This window comes from Danio aesculapii, chromosome 22, assembly GCF_903798145.1.
Source record: "Danio aesculapii chromosome 22, fDanAes4.1, whole genome shotgun sequence".
NCBI lineage: Eukaryota > Metazoa > Chordata > Actinopteri > Cypriniformes > Danionidae > Danio > Danio aesculapii.
The window spans coordinates 34628462-34646566 of record NC_079456.1 but is presented as its reverse complement, the minus strand read 5'-3'; the positions used below and the strand labels follow the sequence as shown (position 1 = coordinate 34646566).

The following is an 18105-nucleotide window of genomic DNA, read 5'->3' as shown; positions in this document are numbered from 1 at the left end:
CAGCACCGCTATTGCTTGTCACCGGAACCAAACCGACCAATCACAGAGCTTGCGATACACGTAATTGTGACGTATAGTTACATTTTTTGAGAAATACGCTTGACACAGAAGTATAAATACTAAAAAATATCCTAAAATAAACACATGAAAAAAGCCTTTAAGCATCCATAATAGCCGCATTTCCACTGTCGAGCCAGGGCTTTCATCAATAGCCCTGGAGCTGTGTAGGGAATGATCCATACACTCTCATTCACACACACAGATAGCCAATTAGCTTATTCAATTCACCTATAGCCCATGTGTTGGACTGTGGGGGAAAGCGAAGCACCCAGAGGAAACCCATGCGAACACGGGGAGAACATGCAAACTCCACACTGAAATGTCAACTAGCCCAGGCAGGGCTCAAACCAGTGACCTTCTTGCTGTGAGGTGATCGTGCTACTCACTGCGCCACCGTGTCACCCCGGCAAGACCTAAAACATTATTTTTTCCCTAGGCTATATGACACTTAATAGGTGAATCCTCGTTATTTAACAGAATAATTTAAAGACGTTGCACATTATTTGCTATGCATAGTGTGTGTGTGGTGTGTGGAAGTGTCTAGGTAAGAAAATGTGTTACAGAGTGTGTAGATGTCGTGTGTGTGTAGTAAGCGATGTATGTAAGAGAGAGAGAGAGTCTGGTGCTGTGGTGGTGAAGTCTCTCTCCTGGGTTTCTCCACAGCTGATAATGAGGACACACACTGAGCTAATTAACCGCACGGCTTCATCAACATCCTCTCAATTAATAAAACTCAACTCTGAGCTTCACAGCTCAACTTCACACACTCTGAGGATCAGCCAGCGCTGCTCTACACCCACCGTGGGGTTCAGCAGCAGTGCGCAATATTGAGCCTTTTCTGGAACGTTCCAATTGCTGATATTGAGCTGATATTATAGAGTCTGTAGCTCACTTAGCAAAACCAAAAACAATTAATAACATATCATGAAACCTGACAGAATCATAAAGAATATTGAGCTTATTCTTTCACAGCCTTTGAGATCTTATTGGCTTTAGACATCTGTTTTCATTCACTTCCATTGACTTAAAGCCGTAAAAACAGCTTGTTTTGCTGCTTGATGTTGCAAACTAGTATTTTATTACAGTATTATTATTCATATGTATTGTCGTAAACACACTTGCTTGGAGAGCAAACAGCTTAATGGTTTACTGTGGTTTATTATTCCTAGTCTCAAAAGTCCTAAAAGCATTGAAAATGAATAAATAAAGGTTTTCCAAAATAAGTTTTAAAAGAATACAGAATCCAATTCAAGATATGAAAGCAAAAATATTCATGAATGGGTTTTTGTCATTTATATTTACACTCACCGGCCACTTCATTAGGTACACCTTACTCGTACCGGACCATCTTTTGCCTTCAGAACTGCCCTTATCCTTAGTGGTTTAGATTCAACAAGGTACTGGAAATATTCCTGAGATTTTGCTCCATATTGACATGATAGCATCACGCAGTTGCTGCCGATTTGTCGGCTGCACATTCATGATGCGAATCTCATTTTCCACCACATCCCAAAGGTGCTCTATTGGATTGAGCTCTGGTGACTGTGGAGGCCAATTGAGTACAGTGAACTCATTGTCATGTTCAAGAAACCAGTCTGAGATGATTCACACTTTATGACATGGTGCGCTATCCTGCTGGAAGTGGCCATCTGAAGATGGGTACACTGTGGTCATAAAGGGATGGACATGGTCAGTAACAATACTCAGGTAGGCTGTGGTGTTGTCACGATGCTCAATTGGTACTAATGTGCTCAAAATGTGCCAAGAAAATATCCCCCACACCATTACACCACCACCACCAGCCTGAACTGTTGATACAAGACAGGATGGATTCATGCTTTCAGCAAATTCTGACCCGACCATCTGAATGTGGCAGCAGAAATGGAGACTCATCAGACCAGGCAACGTTTCTCCAATCTTCTATTGTCCAGTTTTGGTGAGCCTGTGTGAATTGTAGCCTCAGTTTCCTGTTCTTAGCTGACAGGAGTGGCACCCGGTGTGGTCTTCTGCTGCTGTAGCCCATCTGCCTCAAGGTTGGACGTGTTGTGTGTTCAGAGATGCTCTCATGCAGACCTCAGTTGTAACGAGTGCTTATTTGAGTTACTGTTGCCTTTCTATCAGCTGGAACCAGTCTGGCCATTCTCCTCTGACATCAACAAGGCATTTGTGCCCACAGAACTGCCGCACACTGGATATTTTCTCTTTTTCAGACCATTCTCTGTAAACCCTAGACATGGTTGTGTGTGAAAATCCCAGTAGATGAGCAGTTTCTGAAATACTCAGACCAGCCCGTCTGGCACCAACAACCATGCCACGTTCAAAGTCACTTAAATCCCCTTTCTTCCCCATTCTGATGCTCGGTTTGAACTGCAGCAGATCATATTGACCATGTCTACATGCCTGAATACATTGAGTTGCTGCCACGTGATTGGCTGAATAGAAATTTGCATTGACGAGCAGTTGGACAGGTGTACCTAATAAAGTGGCTGCTAAATGTAGTTTATATTTCAAAAATAATGGATAATTATTTTTTTTATTATTATTATTATTTTTTTTAAACTTCCCAGGTTCTGCAGGTTGCAATGTCCCAAATTTTGCTTGTCAACTTAAGCCAATTGTAATGGTTTGTTTTGGTTTGATTAGGAATTTCCCCAACCAATCGCACAGCCCAGGGGACCTGAGTGAGTGCTCCGACTCGACCCCCACTGGTCAGAGTATTTTGTTATTGCGTTCTGACTGAATCTGTGGCTGAACTAAAACCTGTGCAAGATGAAATATCACATCACCTGGATATCACAGCCAGTTTAATCAGTAGAAAATGCAGTCAAACGAACACAGAACAAATTGGACTGCTCATCTAAAATGTTCAGATGTAGACTGTACTGTGTGCCCGTTAATATGAGATCTGAAACGCAGATGAAATGATTTACCAGAACACATGTGCAGCACACTATTATGAATCCACCCCTGGGCTGTTAACATTACTCAAGATTTTTTTTAGCTTATTTAATTATTGACGAACTGAACTGCGGGACAGGTTGCAGTTAAAGTTTAATCCTTCAAGGTTTGATGCACTATAAAACAATCCACACAAGTCCTCCATGTTGCCCCAATACAAATCGATTAATTAACGTAATCATTTTTACAAATTTAAGTAGAATGAACATAAAACAATTAAGTTGTCCCCAAAAAACACTCAAGTATTGTTATTTCAACTCATTTTAAATAAGTAGTCTGAAAAAGCAGCAATGGTTATGTTTTTGACTGTGTTTCTCTATTCCGCCGTCAGCTTCTGAGCAATGGTGACACTTAGCAAGCCTCGTGATCTAAAATAACCCTCCAGAATGATCTAGAAAGCTCACCAGAGCGAACTCGTCCACGTGGACTCTGGTTTTGTCGATCTCGCCGCTCTTGGTGTAGGGCAGGATGGCGGATTCGGCTCCTTTAGTGAACAGCACCTTCTGACCTGAGGAGAGACAGCGGGTCATTAGCAAACTCATCAGAAACAGCCCCCCCACACACACGGATACACTCTAGAAGCACTTGCCTGAAGGCGTCTGCAGGATCACACTCATTCTTCTGCGGTTTGCGTCAAACTCTAGAACGTGGAGCAGTTTGTACCTGTGTGTGAAAGCGCAGAGGGTTAATTGGGTTTTCTCATGCACCTGCCAAAGTGAAGGCAGTTTGGGGCTTTTTATTAAGTGCTTTTGTTGTGTGTTTGTTTGCACATTCCTTTCATCTACAGCTCTCTAAACTGATCCTATGCACACAGATGATGTCATTTAGGAAACGACACCTAAAACTTCCATTTTAAATCCTGCTTTCAGATCAGGGCTCATGTCCTGACTTTTCACTCACTAGAAAGCTTAACTTCCATAAGCTACACTCACTGGCCACTTTATTAGGTACACCTTAATAGTACTGGGTTGGACCCCTTTTTGCCCTCAGAATTGCTTTAAATCCTTCTTGGCGTAGATTCAACAAGGTACTTGAAATATTTCTCAGAGATTTTGCTCCATATTGACATGATAGCATCACGCAGTTGCTTGCAGGTTTGTCGGCTGCACATTCATGATGCGAATCTCCCTTTCCACCACATCCCAAAGGTGCTCTATTGGATTGAGCTCTGGTGAATGTGAAGGCCATTTGAGTACAGTGAACTCATTGTCATGTTCAAGAAACCAGTCTGAGGTCATTCACGCTTTATGACATGGTGCGTTATGCTGGTGGAAGTAGCCATCAGAAGATGACTGTGATCATAAAGGGATGGACATGGTCAGCAACAATACTCAGGTAGGCTGTAGCATTGACTTGATGCTCAATTGGTACTAATGTGCCCAAAGTGCGCCAAGAAAATATCCCCCACACCATTACACCACCACCAGCAGCCTGAACTGTTGATACAATGCAGGATGGATCCATGCTTTCATATTGTTGATGGCAAATTCTGACCCAACCATCCAAATGTCACTGCAGAAATTGAGACTCATCAGACTAGTTTTGGTGAGCCTGTGTGAATTGTAGCCTCAGTTCCCTGTTCTTAGCTGACAAGAGACACCCAGTGTGGTCTTCTGCTGCTATAGCCCATCCGCTTCAAGGTTGGATGTGTTGTGTGTTCAGAGATGCTCTTCTGCAGACCTTGGTTGTAACGAGTGCTTATTTGAGTTACTGTTGCCTTTCTATCAGCTGGAACCAGTCTGGCCATTCTCCTCTGACCTCTGGCATCAACAAGGCATTTGCGCCCACAGAACTGCCGCTCACTGGATATTTCCTCTTTTTCAGACCATTCTCTGTAAACCCTAGAGATAGCTGTGCGTGAAAATCCCAGTAGATCAGCAGTTTCTGAAATACTCAGACCAGCCCACCTGGCACCAACAACCATGCCACGTTCAAAGTCACTTAAATCCCCTTTCTTTCCAATTCTGATGCTCGGTTTGAACTGCAGCAGATCGTCTTGACCTTGTCTACATGCCTGAATGCATCGAGTTGCTGCCATGTGATTGGCTGATTAAAAATTTGCATCAACAAGCAGTTGGACAGGTGTACCTAATAAAGTGGCAGCTGAGTGTATTTGCATATTCAAACATAAACTAGAAAACTTGTAATACAATGTTTGCAAATATTATTTTAATTGGTCACCTGGGGATGTATAGTAAAAAGAAAACTTTAAATAATATATTTTTCACCTATTCACCTTCAGTATCTTGTCTTACACTGTGAAAGGGTAATATGAATCTTAATTAGGGATCTAAAAGGAATCAAATAAAGAGCAAGGCGTACTTTTCTGCTTTTCCGAACTTTTTAATCTCCATGATTTCTCCATGGCTTCCCATAAACGTGACTCCCATCCTGTACGCAAAAACACAATTTTAAAAGGCATTTAAAAAAATGTGTTATTCAGACATGTACAGCGGTGAAAATAAGTATTGAACACGTCACCATGTTTCTCAGAAAACATATTTCTAAAGGTGCCGTTGACTTGAAATTTTCACCGGATGTTAGGAACAACCAAAGAAATCCACATATGCAAAGAACACAAACCTAATTAGTTTACAAATGAAGTAATGTGTAATAAAATGAAATGACGCCGGGAAAAAGTATTGAACACATGAAGAAAGGAAGGTGTTGATAGACATGGAAAGTCCAGACAGCAGCTGAAACCTCTCAGTAGTTCTTTAGTAAGCCTTTGCCCTTCCTCAGTGTAAATGAATATCAGCTGCTTCAGTCCAACATCTACATTATCAGATGATGAAGATGAAACCAGGGTGGACATTTCAGCAAGACAATAGCCGCATTTCCACTATCGGGCCAGTGCGAGCCAGGGCTTTAATCGGGCCAGGCCGGGCCAGTAGCCCGGGAGGTTGAGAAATGACGCCGAAATCATTCCACTGTCGGGCTAGTTGCTAGCAGCGCGTCACGCAAACACCGCCCCCAGAACGTCCCCCGAATCAAACGTCACACAACCCGTCACACAACCCGCCCACTTCAGCGGGAACAAAAAACTCAAATTATAACCACAAACACAACCTGGCATCACTACGAGAGCTGGAAGATGGAGAACACCGAAGCGATTGCTTTTTTACTGTTTGTAGTCTGTTGGTGTAAGGCCAGACAGCGATCGCTGGATAAGGACATTCGAGTTCGGTGACATTTACTTTTTTCTTCTTCTTAGTGAGTTGATCAAGCGCGATAGCAAAACAAATGTAAGGGAAGAAAGCATCTGGTCTCCTCTTTACCTGACAGGAAAACTCCGCCTTTGTACGTAACCCCGCCCCGAAGCCCCAGTTGGCCCTCCTTGGCCCAAGGTATTCGGCGGGCCGAAAAAGGCCGGCCGCTGGCCCCAAGGAAGCCCCGCTTTGGCCCGATTACGCCCCGGAAGTGATAGTGGAAACGCGACTGGCCTTGGCTCGCCCTGGCTCGCTCGCTTTAGGCGCGATAGTGGAAACGCAGCTAATGATCCAAAACACAGCCAAGGAAATTCTCAGACGCTTTCAGAGAAAGAAAATCAAGCTGTAGAATGGCCTAGCCAATCACCTGACTCGAATCCAATAGAAAATACAAAATAAAGCTCAGATCTGATAGACGAGACCCACAGAACAATCAAGATTTTACACGCTGTTGAAGTCTGTGAGAAACTCACACCTGAGCAAAGCATGTGACTTCAAAAATATTACTTCAAGGAAAAAACATGACGCGCTCAATACTTATTTTCCTGTAGTTGAATAAATAACAATAATAATCTGATGGAGGAGATATGGAGAGATGTGCGAGACCTCTTGGTGGCCTCCACGAGAGCTTTCTCATCAGGAGACGAGGCGTAATACTCCATCTGCGCAGAGAAGCCGTTAGCGTGAGAGAAGGGGTCCGCCGCTGCGTCAGGATGATCATAACTGATCTGCACCGTATGACACAGAGACACGGCTTTCAGGAACAGCTCCTCTTCACGGCTCTGAAACGCACACACAGAGAGCGCATCATGCGAAATAACAGTGTCAGAGAGTGATTTAAAACTGGTCTTCTCAAGGCTGTGCTCTCTGTAAACACTGTAATGTCTGGCATTCATCACAGCTCCTGCTTCAATACACACATTCAGCAATACTTTAACATTTCCTGCACTTTTAATAACAAAATAAACCATATTTTTGCTTCAATTGCTCATCACAGTAATGTAAAATGAGCTTTTATTTAACAAACAACAGTAATAGATCCTGCTTCAACACATTCAGCACAAAAAAAACAGCAATACTTCAACATTTAAAAGAGAATAAACCATGTTTGGCTTTAATTTCTCATCACAGTAATGTCAGATGAGCTGTTTTAACAACAAACCGTAATAGCTCTATTACAGTGAAAATGAACATGAAACACGTCCCTTACCAAACAAGGTAAGGATCCGTCTGGCGTGTCTTCAGTCAGGCCTTCAGGAACCAGCTTCCCGTTGATCTCCTGGTATTTGACCCCATTGATGGAGCACTCCCGAAACTGCATCTCGTTCTCCGTCAGGGTCCCTGTTTTATCAGTGAAGACGTATTCCACCTGCGGGCGCAGCATTAGCATCATTTACTAATAGCAGTCATCCTTATACATAGACCCAAAATTTCACAAGTGTGTCAAATTACATATCTATGTACATAAAGATCACATTATATCAGATGCTATTTGTTAAAGTATAGTGTAGTACAATATGGTAAAGTATAGTATTCTAAGGAAACATTATGATGGCAAGTTTGCTTCAAGCCCAATATTGAGATACTCTCATTTAAATGTCATTTACTCATATCTTACAGTTCCTGTGAAATCAAAATAATGGTAATATCAGTATGTTAGTCTTAAAGAAATCTAGTGTGCTCCACAACAGAAACAACATTCACATTTAGAAGATATACACATCGAAATCTTAAAGTTTGTCACTTCCGCCTAAATAAATTAACTATTTTTTTGATGTCACCTCATACTTCTACCTCACACACCTCTCTTAATGTTTTAGTTGAGATTAAGTCAAACATCGAACAAAAATACACATTTCAATGCACTTTCCAGGACCTTAAAATGTGTAATACATCATCTTAAATCTCTTTATTTTCATTTCTTGCATTTTGTCTTCGCCCACTGTTTAAAGTAGGCATGAAACTGAAGATAAGATTGTCCTTTCGTCCGCTGTCGTGACGTGCATCCACTTGAAATGGTCCTGAATCAGGGTGCATTATTTTGTTCTTTGAAAAGCAATTAGATTGTTGAAAGACACGAGTTGTTAACAAAATGAAGGAAGACTGATGAATGGATGAAGGCAGAGCAGAAACAAGACAAGATAGCTCCACCCTAAAGGACTAATAGCCCTGCCCTAAAAGACTGATAGCCACGCCCTAAATGATTGACAACTCCACCCCAAAGGATTGACAGCTCCACCCCAAAGGACTAATAGCTCCACCCTAAATGACTGATAGTACCGTCCCAAACGATCGACAGCTCCACCCTAAAGCACTGACAGCCCAACCCTAAAGAACTGATAGTCCCGCCCTAAATCACTGATAGTCCTGCACTAGAGCAATGATAGTCCCGTCCTAAAGCACTGATATTCCAGCCCTAACTGATTGACAGCCCCACCCTAAAGCACTGATAGTCCCGCCCTAATTGATTGACAGCCCCACCCTAAAGCACCGATAGTCCCGCCCTAATTGATTGACAGCCCCAGCCTAAGGCACTGATAGTCCTGCCATAAAGACCTGATAGCGCCACCCTAAATGACTGATATTACCACCCTAAAGGACTGATTGTACCACTCTAAAGCATAGATAAGTCCCAAACTAAATGATTGACAGTCCCGCACTAAAGCACTGATAGTCCCTCCCTAAAGCACTGATAGCTCCGCCTTAATTGACTGACAGCTCCGCCCTGAGTCCTGCCTAATGCACTGATAAACCTGGTCCAAATTACAGAAAGTTCCGCCCTAAATCACTGATAGTCCCACCCTAAATAATTAACAGCTCCACCATAAAGGACTGACTGTCTGCCCTAAAGGATTGACATTCCTGCCCTAAAGGACTGATAACCCTGCCCCAAATTACTGATAGTCCCGCCCCCCAAAATCCCTGATAGTCCCACCCTAAAGGAATGATAACCCTGCCCCAAATTACTGATAGTCCCGCCCCAAAAATCACTGATAGTCCCTCTCTAAAAGACTGATAACCCCACCCCAAATTACTGACAGCTCGGCTCCAAAAATCACTGATAGTCCCACCCTAAAGGACTAATAATTCCACCCCAAATTACTGATAGTCCCACCCCAAAAAAATCACTGATAGTCCCTCTCTAAAAGACTGATAACCCCACCCCAAATTACTGACAGTTCTGACCCAAAAAAAAAAAAAAATAATTAAAAAAAAAAAAATAAATAAATCACAGATAGTCCCACCCTAAAGCACCGATAACCCTGCCCCAAATTACTGACAGTCCCGCCCCAAAAATCACTTATAGTCCCACCCTAAAGGACTGATAACCCCACTCCAAATTACTGACAGTCCTGCCCCAAAAATCACTGATAGTCCCACGCGAAAGCACTGATAACTCTGCCCCAAATTACTGACAGTCCCGCCCCAAAAATCACTGATAGGCTCACCCTAAAGGACTAATAAATCCACCCCAAATTACTGATAGTCCCGCCCCAAAAATCACTTATAGTCCCACCCTAAAGGACTGATAACCCCACTCCAAATTACTGACAGTCCTGCCCCAAAAATCACTGATAGTCCCACGCGAAAGCACTGATAACTCTGCCCCAAATTACTGACAGCTCGGCCCCAAAAATCACTGATAGTCCCACGCTAAAGCACTGATAACCCTGCCCCAAATTACTGACAGCCCTGCCCCAAAAATCACTGATAGTCCCACCCTAAAGGACTAATAATTCCACCCCAAATTACTGATAGTCCCATCCCAAAAATCACTGATAGTCCCTCTCTAAAAGACTGATAACCCCACCCCAAATTACTGATAGTCCCTCTCTAAAAGACTGATAACCCCACCACAAATTACTGACAGTCCTGCCCCAAAAATCACTGATAGTCCCTCCCTAAAGGACTGATAACCTCACCCCAAATTACTGACTGTCTCGCCCCAAAAATCACTAATAGTCCCTGCCTAAAGGACTGATAACCTCACCCCAAATTACTGACAGTCCCGCCCCAAAAATCACTTATTGTCCCACCCAAAATTCAAACCCTAAAAACACTAGATTAAAACTGAAGCCTTTTGCAGGATCTCCAGCAGTAGTAAGAGCCCTGCCGCACACACACACTCACACTCACACACCTGGCCCAGCTCTTCATTGAGGTCTGATGTGTTGACTTGAGCTTTCTGGTCACTTTCTTCATGGTACAGATCCAAGTCCCAGCCGATGAAGAAGGAGCCCAGAAACTTCTGCAGCTCCACGGTCACGTACAGCGAGATGGGGATGATGAAGTTGTACAACACCAGGAAAGCCAGGAAGTCAGAAATAAACTTCAAAATCTGTAAAGAGAAAAAAAGAAAGATATATTTTGATGAGACCTAAATTGGGGAGGCTTTAAATAGCCACAAGCTTAAGGGTAAGAGAAATGTTTATCTATTAGTTAATAATCTAGTTTCAGAATTGCTTTTTTTATGATGTATATGTGAACATACGGATGTACAGAACACAGAGTAACATTTAGACACACTACATCTACAGTGTGGCTGTTTTTTACTGTTCTAACAAAGCATCGGTGTAGTGCCATTTAACGATTAATTGTGACTATTCGCATACAAAACAAAAGTTCGTATTTAGATTATATGTGCGTGTACTATGCAAATGTATTATGCTTTATAAATGCACACACACAAATATATATGCTTCAAAATATTTGCATATATATTAAGTACTTGTATTATTCGGCTTATTCCCGTTATTCACCAGATGTCACCACAGCGGAATGAACCACCAACTATTCCAGCATATGTTTTACGCAGCAGATGCCCTTCCAGCTGCAACCCAGTACTGGGAAACACCCATACACGCTCACATTCAAACACTACGGCCAATTTAGCTTCTTCAATTCCCCTATAGCGCATGTGTTTGGACTTCGACCTTCCTGCTGTAAGGCGACAGTGCTAACCACCGTGCCACCCTATATTAGTACATTATTTAGATTTTAAATACAAATTCTCTTAGCATTTTGCAAATACATACATGGATGTGTGTATTTATATATACACAAGAAATATACAAAGTACACACAAAATTATGTAAAAGCATGATAAAAACTTTTATTTTGCATCCGTTTAGTTGCAAATCATTAAAGTTTTAAACTAAACTAAACTGAACAGCACTACATTTGAGTCAATGTTCTGATGATCCATTCATAATGAGTTCTGAATGAATCAGTTGTTTTAAATGAATGATACGGTGAGAAGGGTGGTTTGTATTGTATTTACTTATCCATGACAGGTTTAACAGCAAAAAAAATAAACAATACTAAAAATACCAGTGTTTCTGCAGTCAAATTTAAGACTTTTTAAAGGTGCCCTATTGTGAAAATATGGGTATACAAAGGCATAGTAGAATAATAAAAGATCAGTATATGGAAATGGGCATACTGTAAGCCTCAGCTCTCATGTAAAACCCTGGTGAACAACGAGCCAATCAGAAGACAAAACAAACTGTGACTAGATTCACAGGCCATGCCCTCCTCATTTGCATGAATGCCTACTTTAGGTTGTTCATCCAGACCTGACGAGCAGCAGCGTCATCAAGATAACACGACTCGTATACAACTCTGAGATCATTAATATGCACGCCTCAGGCTGCGTTTGATAAGCCAAGCGTTTTCTAGTGATCCAACAGTGATAATTTTCCTTCGCTATGTAAGTGGGACTTTTATTATGAAAACGCGAGCGCCAAATTGTTTACTGTGCGTTACTGTGCAACGACAGCATGAGCGAGGCATGTTCAAAATCAGCATTAATTTCAGACTTATACAGGGCTTAATGCTAAGGATTCTTTGTAATGGCCTGGTTAAGCCAGAGAAAAGAGCCATATATTTTACATGCGTCAAAACAAGCAAACTCTTAGATATATATATATATATATATATATATATATATATATATATATATATATATATATATATATATATATATATATATATATATATATATATATATATATATATATATATATATAAATAAATGTATTTATTTTGTTTTGACAAAATTGACAAGTTCAAAAAATTTTTTAAATGTATATTTATCAGATCAGTGTCCTCACCAGGAAGCTGAAACATGTTTTAACAAATGTTATTGTTCACCAATATGGTTTAGTTATCTTCCTTATAAATAAATATATACATTTATACAAATAAATCGGTAAATCATTCATTTAAATGATTCAATCAAAACAGCCGATTGATTCAGAAATTAGGCAAGTGATTTTCTTTTGTTAAAAAGTTTGTTATGAGATGGATTGTTGGTTATTGTGGGTGTCAGCCTGATTGGGTAGTTTTAAATGAACATAGGAAAATTAAGACTTGTTTAAAGGGCCATGAATAATTTGCCAAATGATTAATTTGTCGACTTTAACTGCAGTTTGGCACTTTCACTGTCATTCAGGAACATTTCATGCATGCCCCCCATGTGACAAACGAGATATTAGATGTGAGGAGCTGCAGGAAGGGTGTAGTTTTAATGGAATGATACCACACGGCGAATGGGAGAAAAAAAAACCTCAGCATTTCTCTCTAACTTAGATGCACTCGGTAGGTAGCGTCAGAAAGCTGTGTGTACAGACTATCCTGTCACAAAACGCGGCGAAAATTCTACACGACGGTAATAATTTAAGATGTTTACACTTGGAGAGCAGCATTTACAGCGGATCTTTCAGTCCATAACATTATTATGATATTAACGTACTGTAAACTTAGAAGTCATTTTGATTAAGGTATGTCTTTATAAACTGAAAGAATACTGCTGATGATACGAATAAACAAACAAAGACCACTGATCACACACTTACCAAATCTGCAGAGACAGAACAATCAACACCAACTGGAACCGCCTCATTTTTAAAAGGAGATGAGCGGCAAATCCGGATTTTGAAAAGATGCTAAAAGCTCTCGGGTAAAAAAAATGTTCCTTATAGACATATTTCTGTCGCGTGTTAGCAGAGCGCTGTAATCCACACGTGAGAGCAGCTGCGCTCTCATAGCGGGAAATGAAAACAAAACCTTGTTGCAGCACATTAATAAACACAACAGACGACCCATGTCTCCGAACAATTCTTGTTCTTCCACTTGTTTTGGCAACACAACGTGGCATCACTCTGAACACTGTAACAGGTAAAAACAGTCTTCGAAGCTACCATGCATATTAATGAAGCTGCACCTCATACACAATAGAGCGTGCTGATTGGTTTGAACCAGGTCTTACTCATGAATGAATGCAGCACACTCAAACGCGTTAAGTCGTACTCGCCGGTACAGACAGCATGTCTACACGCTGGAATACACGCAAGGATCTAATTGCGATGACGTAGCTTCAAAAATTAGTTTCAAATCGGAAGAACGAATTTGCTCAAAATAACGCAAAAACAACCAATTTTCACTTTTTTTGTGAAATATATGTGTCCTAATGGTGTTTATAATAGTGTGGGACACATTTATAACGGTCAACAGCTCAAAAAATGTGTTTCATGACCCTTTAAAATGGTTTAAGTACAACTATAACAATATTTCAGTGAGTTTAAGACGTTTTAAGACCCTGCAGACACTCTGAATAAAACAATTATTATTTAAACTGAATTCTAGAGTAACTGAAAAATCATCCACAATATTTAGATTTAGTTTCATTGCACGCTTCTTTCACACTATTATTTCATCAGTTTATCTTTTAATTGAGAAACAATAACCATCATAAGCGCTTTCTAGTGACCTGGCTGCTGTTTCTCTCCTGATCGGTCTTCCGGTTGTAAAACGGCTCGTTCCACTTGTCCTCCGCCTGCCAGGCGTACTTTAAAATGGTGCTGAGGATGGCTTCAAACAGCAGGATGCCCAAGTAGATGATGAGAAATGTATTCATTGATCTGCACAGACAGAGAGAGACGGAGAGAGAGATGATCTAGCCATAATGGAGCAGTAAAGAAGCGCTGAGGGAATGTAAAGGTGGACAGCAAAATGAAGGAACACCTACTTCTCCACTGCAGAGCGCTTCTGAGATTTACACTTGTAGTTCAGAGCCATCTTGGACTCCATGCCCGTGTACACAGCCACACCTGCAGGATTATAGAACAGAAATACTGCTGCGAAACTATTCGAAATATAGACGTTGTCCGAAATAAATGATCTGAACGCCCATCTCTATCCTCAAAAAATGTCCAAAAACTTGTTCGTATCAAACAGAGCTGAGAAAAAGCCTTCGAGAAATTTAGTCTGCATCTATTCTGAGATTTTCAAGATCCATCACTTTTCTTTCTTGTTTCAAATCTGTGCTTGGTATTGAACAGCAGACGGCGCTCTAGACTAGTTTATAACAGTAGATGGCGTTTTAAGTTAGTTTTTAAACAGCAGATGGCGTTCTAGTCTATTTTTGAACAGCAGACGGCACTCTAAGCTAGTTTTTAACAGCAGGCAGCGCTCTAGGCTAGTTTCTAACAGCAGACGACAATCTAGGCTAGTTTTTATCAGCACACAGAGCTATAGGCTAGTTTTTAACAGCAGGCTGCGCTCTAGGCTAGGTTTTCAACAGCAGATGGCGCTCTAGGCTAGTTTATAACAGTAGATGGCGTTCTAGCCTAGTTTTAAACAGCAGACAGTGCTCTAGGCAAGTTTTTAATTAGCACATGGTGCTCTAGGCTAGTTTTTAACAGCACATGGTTCTGTAGGTAATGCTATAGGCTAGTTTTTAACCGCAGAGAGTACTCTAGGCTGGTTTTTAACAGCACACAGTGCTCTGGGCTAGTTTTTAACAGCACACGATGCTCTAGGTGGCGCTCTAGGCTAGTTTGTAACAGCAGAAAGTGCTCTAGACTAGTTTTAAACAGCAGACAGTGGTCTAGACTAATTTTAAACAGCACAAGGTGCTCTAGGCTAGTTTCTAACCGCATATGGCGCTCAAGGTGGTGCTTTAGGCTAGTTTTTAACAGCAGATAGTGCTATAGGCTAGTTTTAAACAGCGGACAGTGCTCTAGGCTAGTTTTAAACAACAGACAGCACTCTAGGCTAGTTTAACAGCACATGACGCTCTAGGTGGTGCTCTAGGCCAGTTTTAAACAACAGAATGAGTACTCTAGGCTAGTTTTTAACAGTGGACAACGATCAAGGCTAGTTTTCAACAGCAGAGAGTGCTCTAGGGTAGCTTTAACGTTATACTCAAATGCTCATGAGGAAGAGTGCTTGTGTTTTCAGCAGACTATTACAAGCTGCTCGTGTCATGAGATTAATGCTCACCATGAACACTCCTTTAAACTTTTCCTAACTTTAATAATGATTATTTTAGTTTTAAACAGCCTACTTAAGGAATTGGATACAAGCAGTGCACTACAGTCTGTAAACCATACAGCTCCATCGGCAATTAATAACTGCTCAGAATCCAATAAGAGAGAATACGATGAATTTTGACAAATGATTAATTCCCCAAATTATTTTTCACCAGAGCTCTAGAAACAAATACTAAAACACTCACCTATTCAACTGGCAGTCTACATAGTTAGGAAAGGGGTTTAGAGATGGTGCAGGTTCACCATTTTGTTTAAAGATTACAAACACAAACGCTTTTTAGCTAGTACAGTGCATTAACAAGTTGTGAACGTGTGTTATGAGAGAAAATGCGTGCGCTTTGAATTTCATGTTGTGTTGTTCACAAGACAATGGTGCGAATGATGTACCAAATATTTCTTTGGTGTTTTTTAATCTTGCTCCTCGAAGCAGGAGGTTCTCTGGTCCTAATGGTCTGAAATGAGTAACACAAACATACAAAAACACAAATAATAACATAAATATGCATACAATAAACAAAAATAAAAACATACATTTACAAATGATTTTAATTTATCTGATCGAGTGAAGTCTCACCTGACTATCTCCTCTCCATGCTGGGTTACTGTTATTCTCCCGACAAACCTGAGAGGAGGGAGAATGTGCTGCGTCAGGATTAAAGTCAAAGTGCCATAAAATCGAATGTGGATGCGCAGGATTGTAAAGCTCTGTGTTTCAGTGGTCAGCTGTGAAAGGTACCTGTATAAGTCTGCCTCGGGCTGCTGGCACTCCACCACCGCCTGCAGGGACTCCAGCCGCGACACAGACTGCGACACCGCTGTTTCCGGCACAGCATAGTGGGTCTAAGCACCAGCACAGAGAAAACACCCAGTGTCAAGACCAGGTCACATATCAGAATGACACCACCTGACAAAAGTCTTGTCGCCCATCCATGTTTTAGGAACAACAAATAATTACTTTATTTCTAGTTGATCATTTGGTACCAGAAGTGGCTCATATGAAAGGCAAAGGCCTCTAGATTACGCTTATTTGACCACAATAAAATATAATCATGACTTGATTTTGAATTATTTAATTAGGACAGTAAGGTCTGACTTTGCTTAGACAAAAGTCTTGTCACTGAACAGAAATAATGTCCAGTATAACTAGCAATGTGAGCTAACAGAATCAACATGGTTAGTTTTGATTTCATGTGTACTTTAATCCAACGGTTTAAAAATCCCCGTTTAAGACACTGTGAAAAGCTGACGCTGCAATGAATACAATGAGAAAATGACAATCTTTGACCTTGGATGGTTATACGGCTCTAGCGAGAGGCCTCCAAAACAAAATTATGAAGCATAAAAACAGCATAATAGGGGCACTTTAATCACTGCAAGTAATCCCGTGAGTGGCTTCAGTTTGAGAGCAGAAACGCAGACCTTCAGGTTGGTCTCTCCGTCAAGGCTGGCAGTGGTGATGTGGCACGTCCCCTCGGCCCGATCCGACGATAACAGCACCAGATCTGCAGGAAACGTCTCGTCTTTGGCTACTCTCACGATATCACCCACCTACGACGACAACAACAACATCGTATGATCAACCAGCAATCAACCAGCATGGCCTCTTCAAATAAGGCTGATTTACAGTGCATGTTTTAAGGGACACAATTCCAAATTCTTTATCCCATGTGGCACAGATAAACAAGTCAAAAATTATATTACTCCAACTATAAAATTAGAGATGACTCAGATCAGATTCAGGCCTCGTTCATATCTGGAAATTTATCCGATACGTTTCCGGCGTACCCTCATGTGTGAAGTGTAAGCACGGCTAGATTAAAAACATAGTGGGTCCTGGGGCTATAGCTAGGCCCACACGGAATCTGCGCGTGCAGATTTTCCACAGATTTTTAGCCCATCATTATTTCAGTTTATTTACTTGAGTAAATGTGTGTAAATCTATATTTATTCAGTTTATAAATTAATTACAGTAATATTATTGACTAATATTAAAATGTTTATCTGATTTATGTACAATACAGTTTGTACAGTAATATTTTCTGTCGTTTAGTAGATCTATTATATGAGAGACTTGCTTTGTTTACCAAATAAAGTGGATCTAATTGGATTTGCATTTTAAACAATGAATAAAAGTTAAAAAGATATTATTTTTTTATTTCACATATTATTATTATTATATATTAAGGTTTTAGTTCTGATACTCCCAAAATAATTCAGCAGAAATCACAGATTTTTACCAAAATTCTCTGCAGAAATAGCAAAAAACGTCCGCAGATTCAGTCTGCATTAGCTATAGCAAACCCAAGGGTCCCATTTATTTTTGTTATTATTATTATTATTATTAATTTGCTAATTGATATTATTTAATTTTCCAGTATTTGATTTATATTTGATTATTACAAATGTTTTCTATTTTGCAAACGTAGCCGTACAAGCATACAAAATGCATCACATAACATAAACTTCAAATTTTGAACAGGCTGATAAAATTAGTAAAACAAAAAACACATTTGCGATAGCTACTTGCTAAATAAGCGCTGTAC

The 18105-nt window shown here is 40.6% G+C and overlaps 1 protein-coding gene across 4 annotated transcripts in view; it reads right to left on the bottom strand.

Moving 5' to 3' along the window:
• Positions 1–18105, bottom strand: part of atp11b (ATPase phospholipid transporting 11B (putative)) — a 96615-nt gene that overhangs the window by 55500 nt on the left and 23010 nt on the right. For all 4 annotated transcript variants that reach the window (XM_056448086.1, XM_056448087.1, XM_056448085.1 and 1 more), the window contains exons 6-17: positions 16982–17110; positions 16299–16402; positions 16137–16184; positions 15950–16014; positions 14257–14338; positions 13999–14149; positions 10369–10566; positions 7438–7596; positions 6834–7009; positions 5341–5409; positions 3608–3681; positions 3423–3526 (exon numbers count right to left, since the gene is read on the bottom strand). In XM_056448086.1, the coding sequence (XP_056304061.1) occupies positions 3423–3526; positions 3608–3681; positions 5341–5409; positions 6834–7009; positions 7438–7596; positions 10369–10566; positions 13999–14149; positions 14257–14338; positions 15950–16014; positions 16137–16184; positions 16299–16402; positions 16982–17110 (1359 nt within the window). The remainder of the gene's footprint in view (positions 1–3422; positions 3527–3607; positions 3682–5340; positions 5410–6833; positions 7010–7437; positions 7597–10368; positions 10567–13998; positions 14150–14256; positions 14339–15949; positions 16015–16136; positions 16185–16298; positions 16403–16981; positions 17111–18105) is intronic.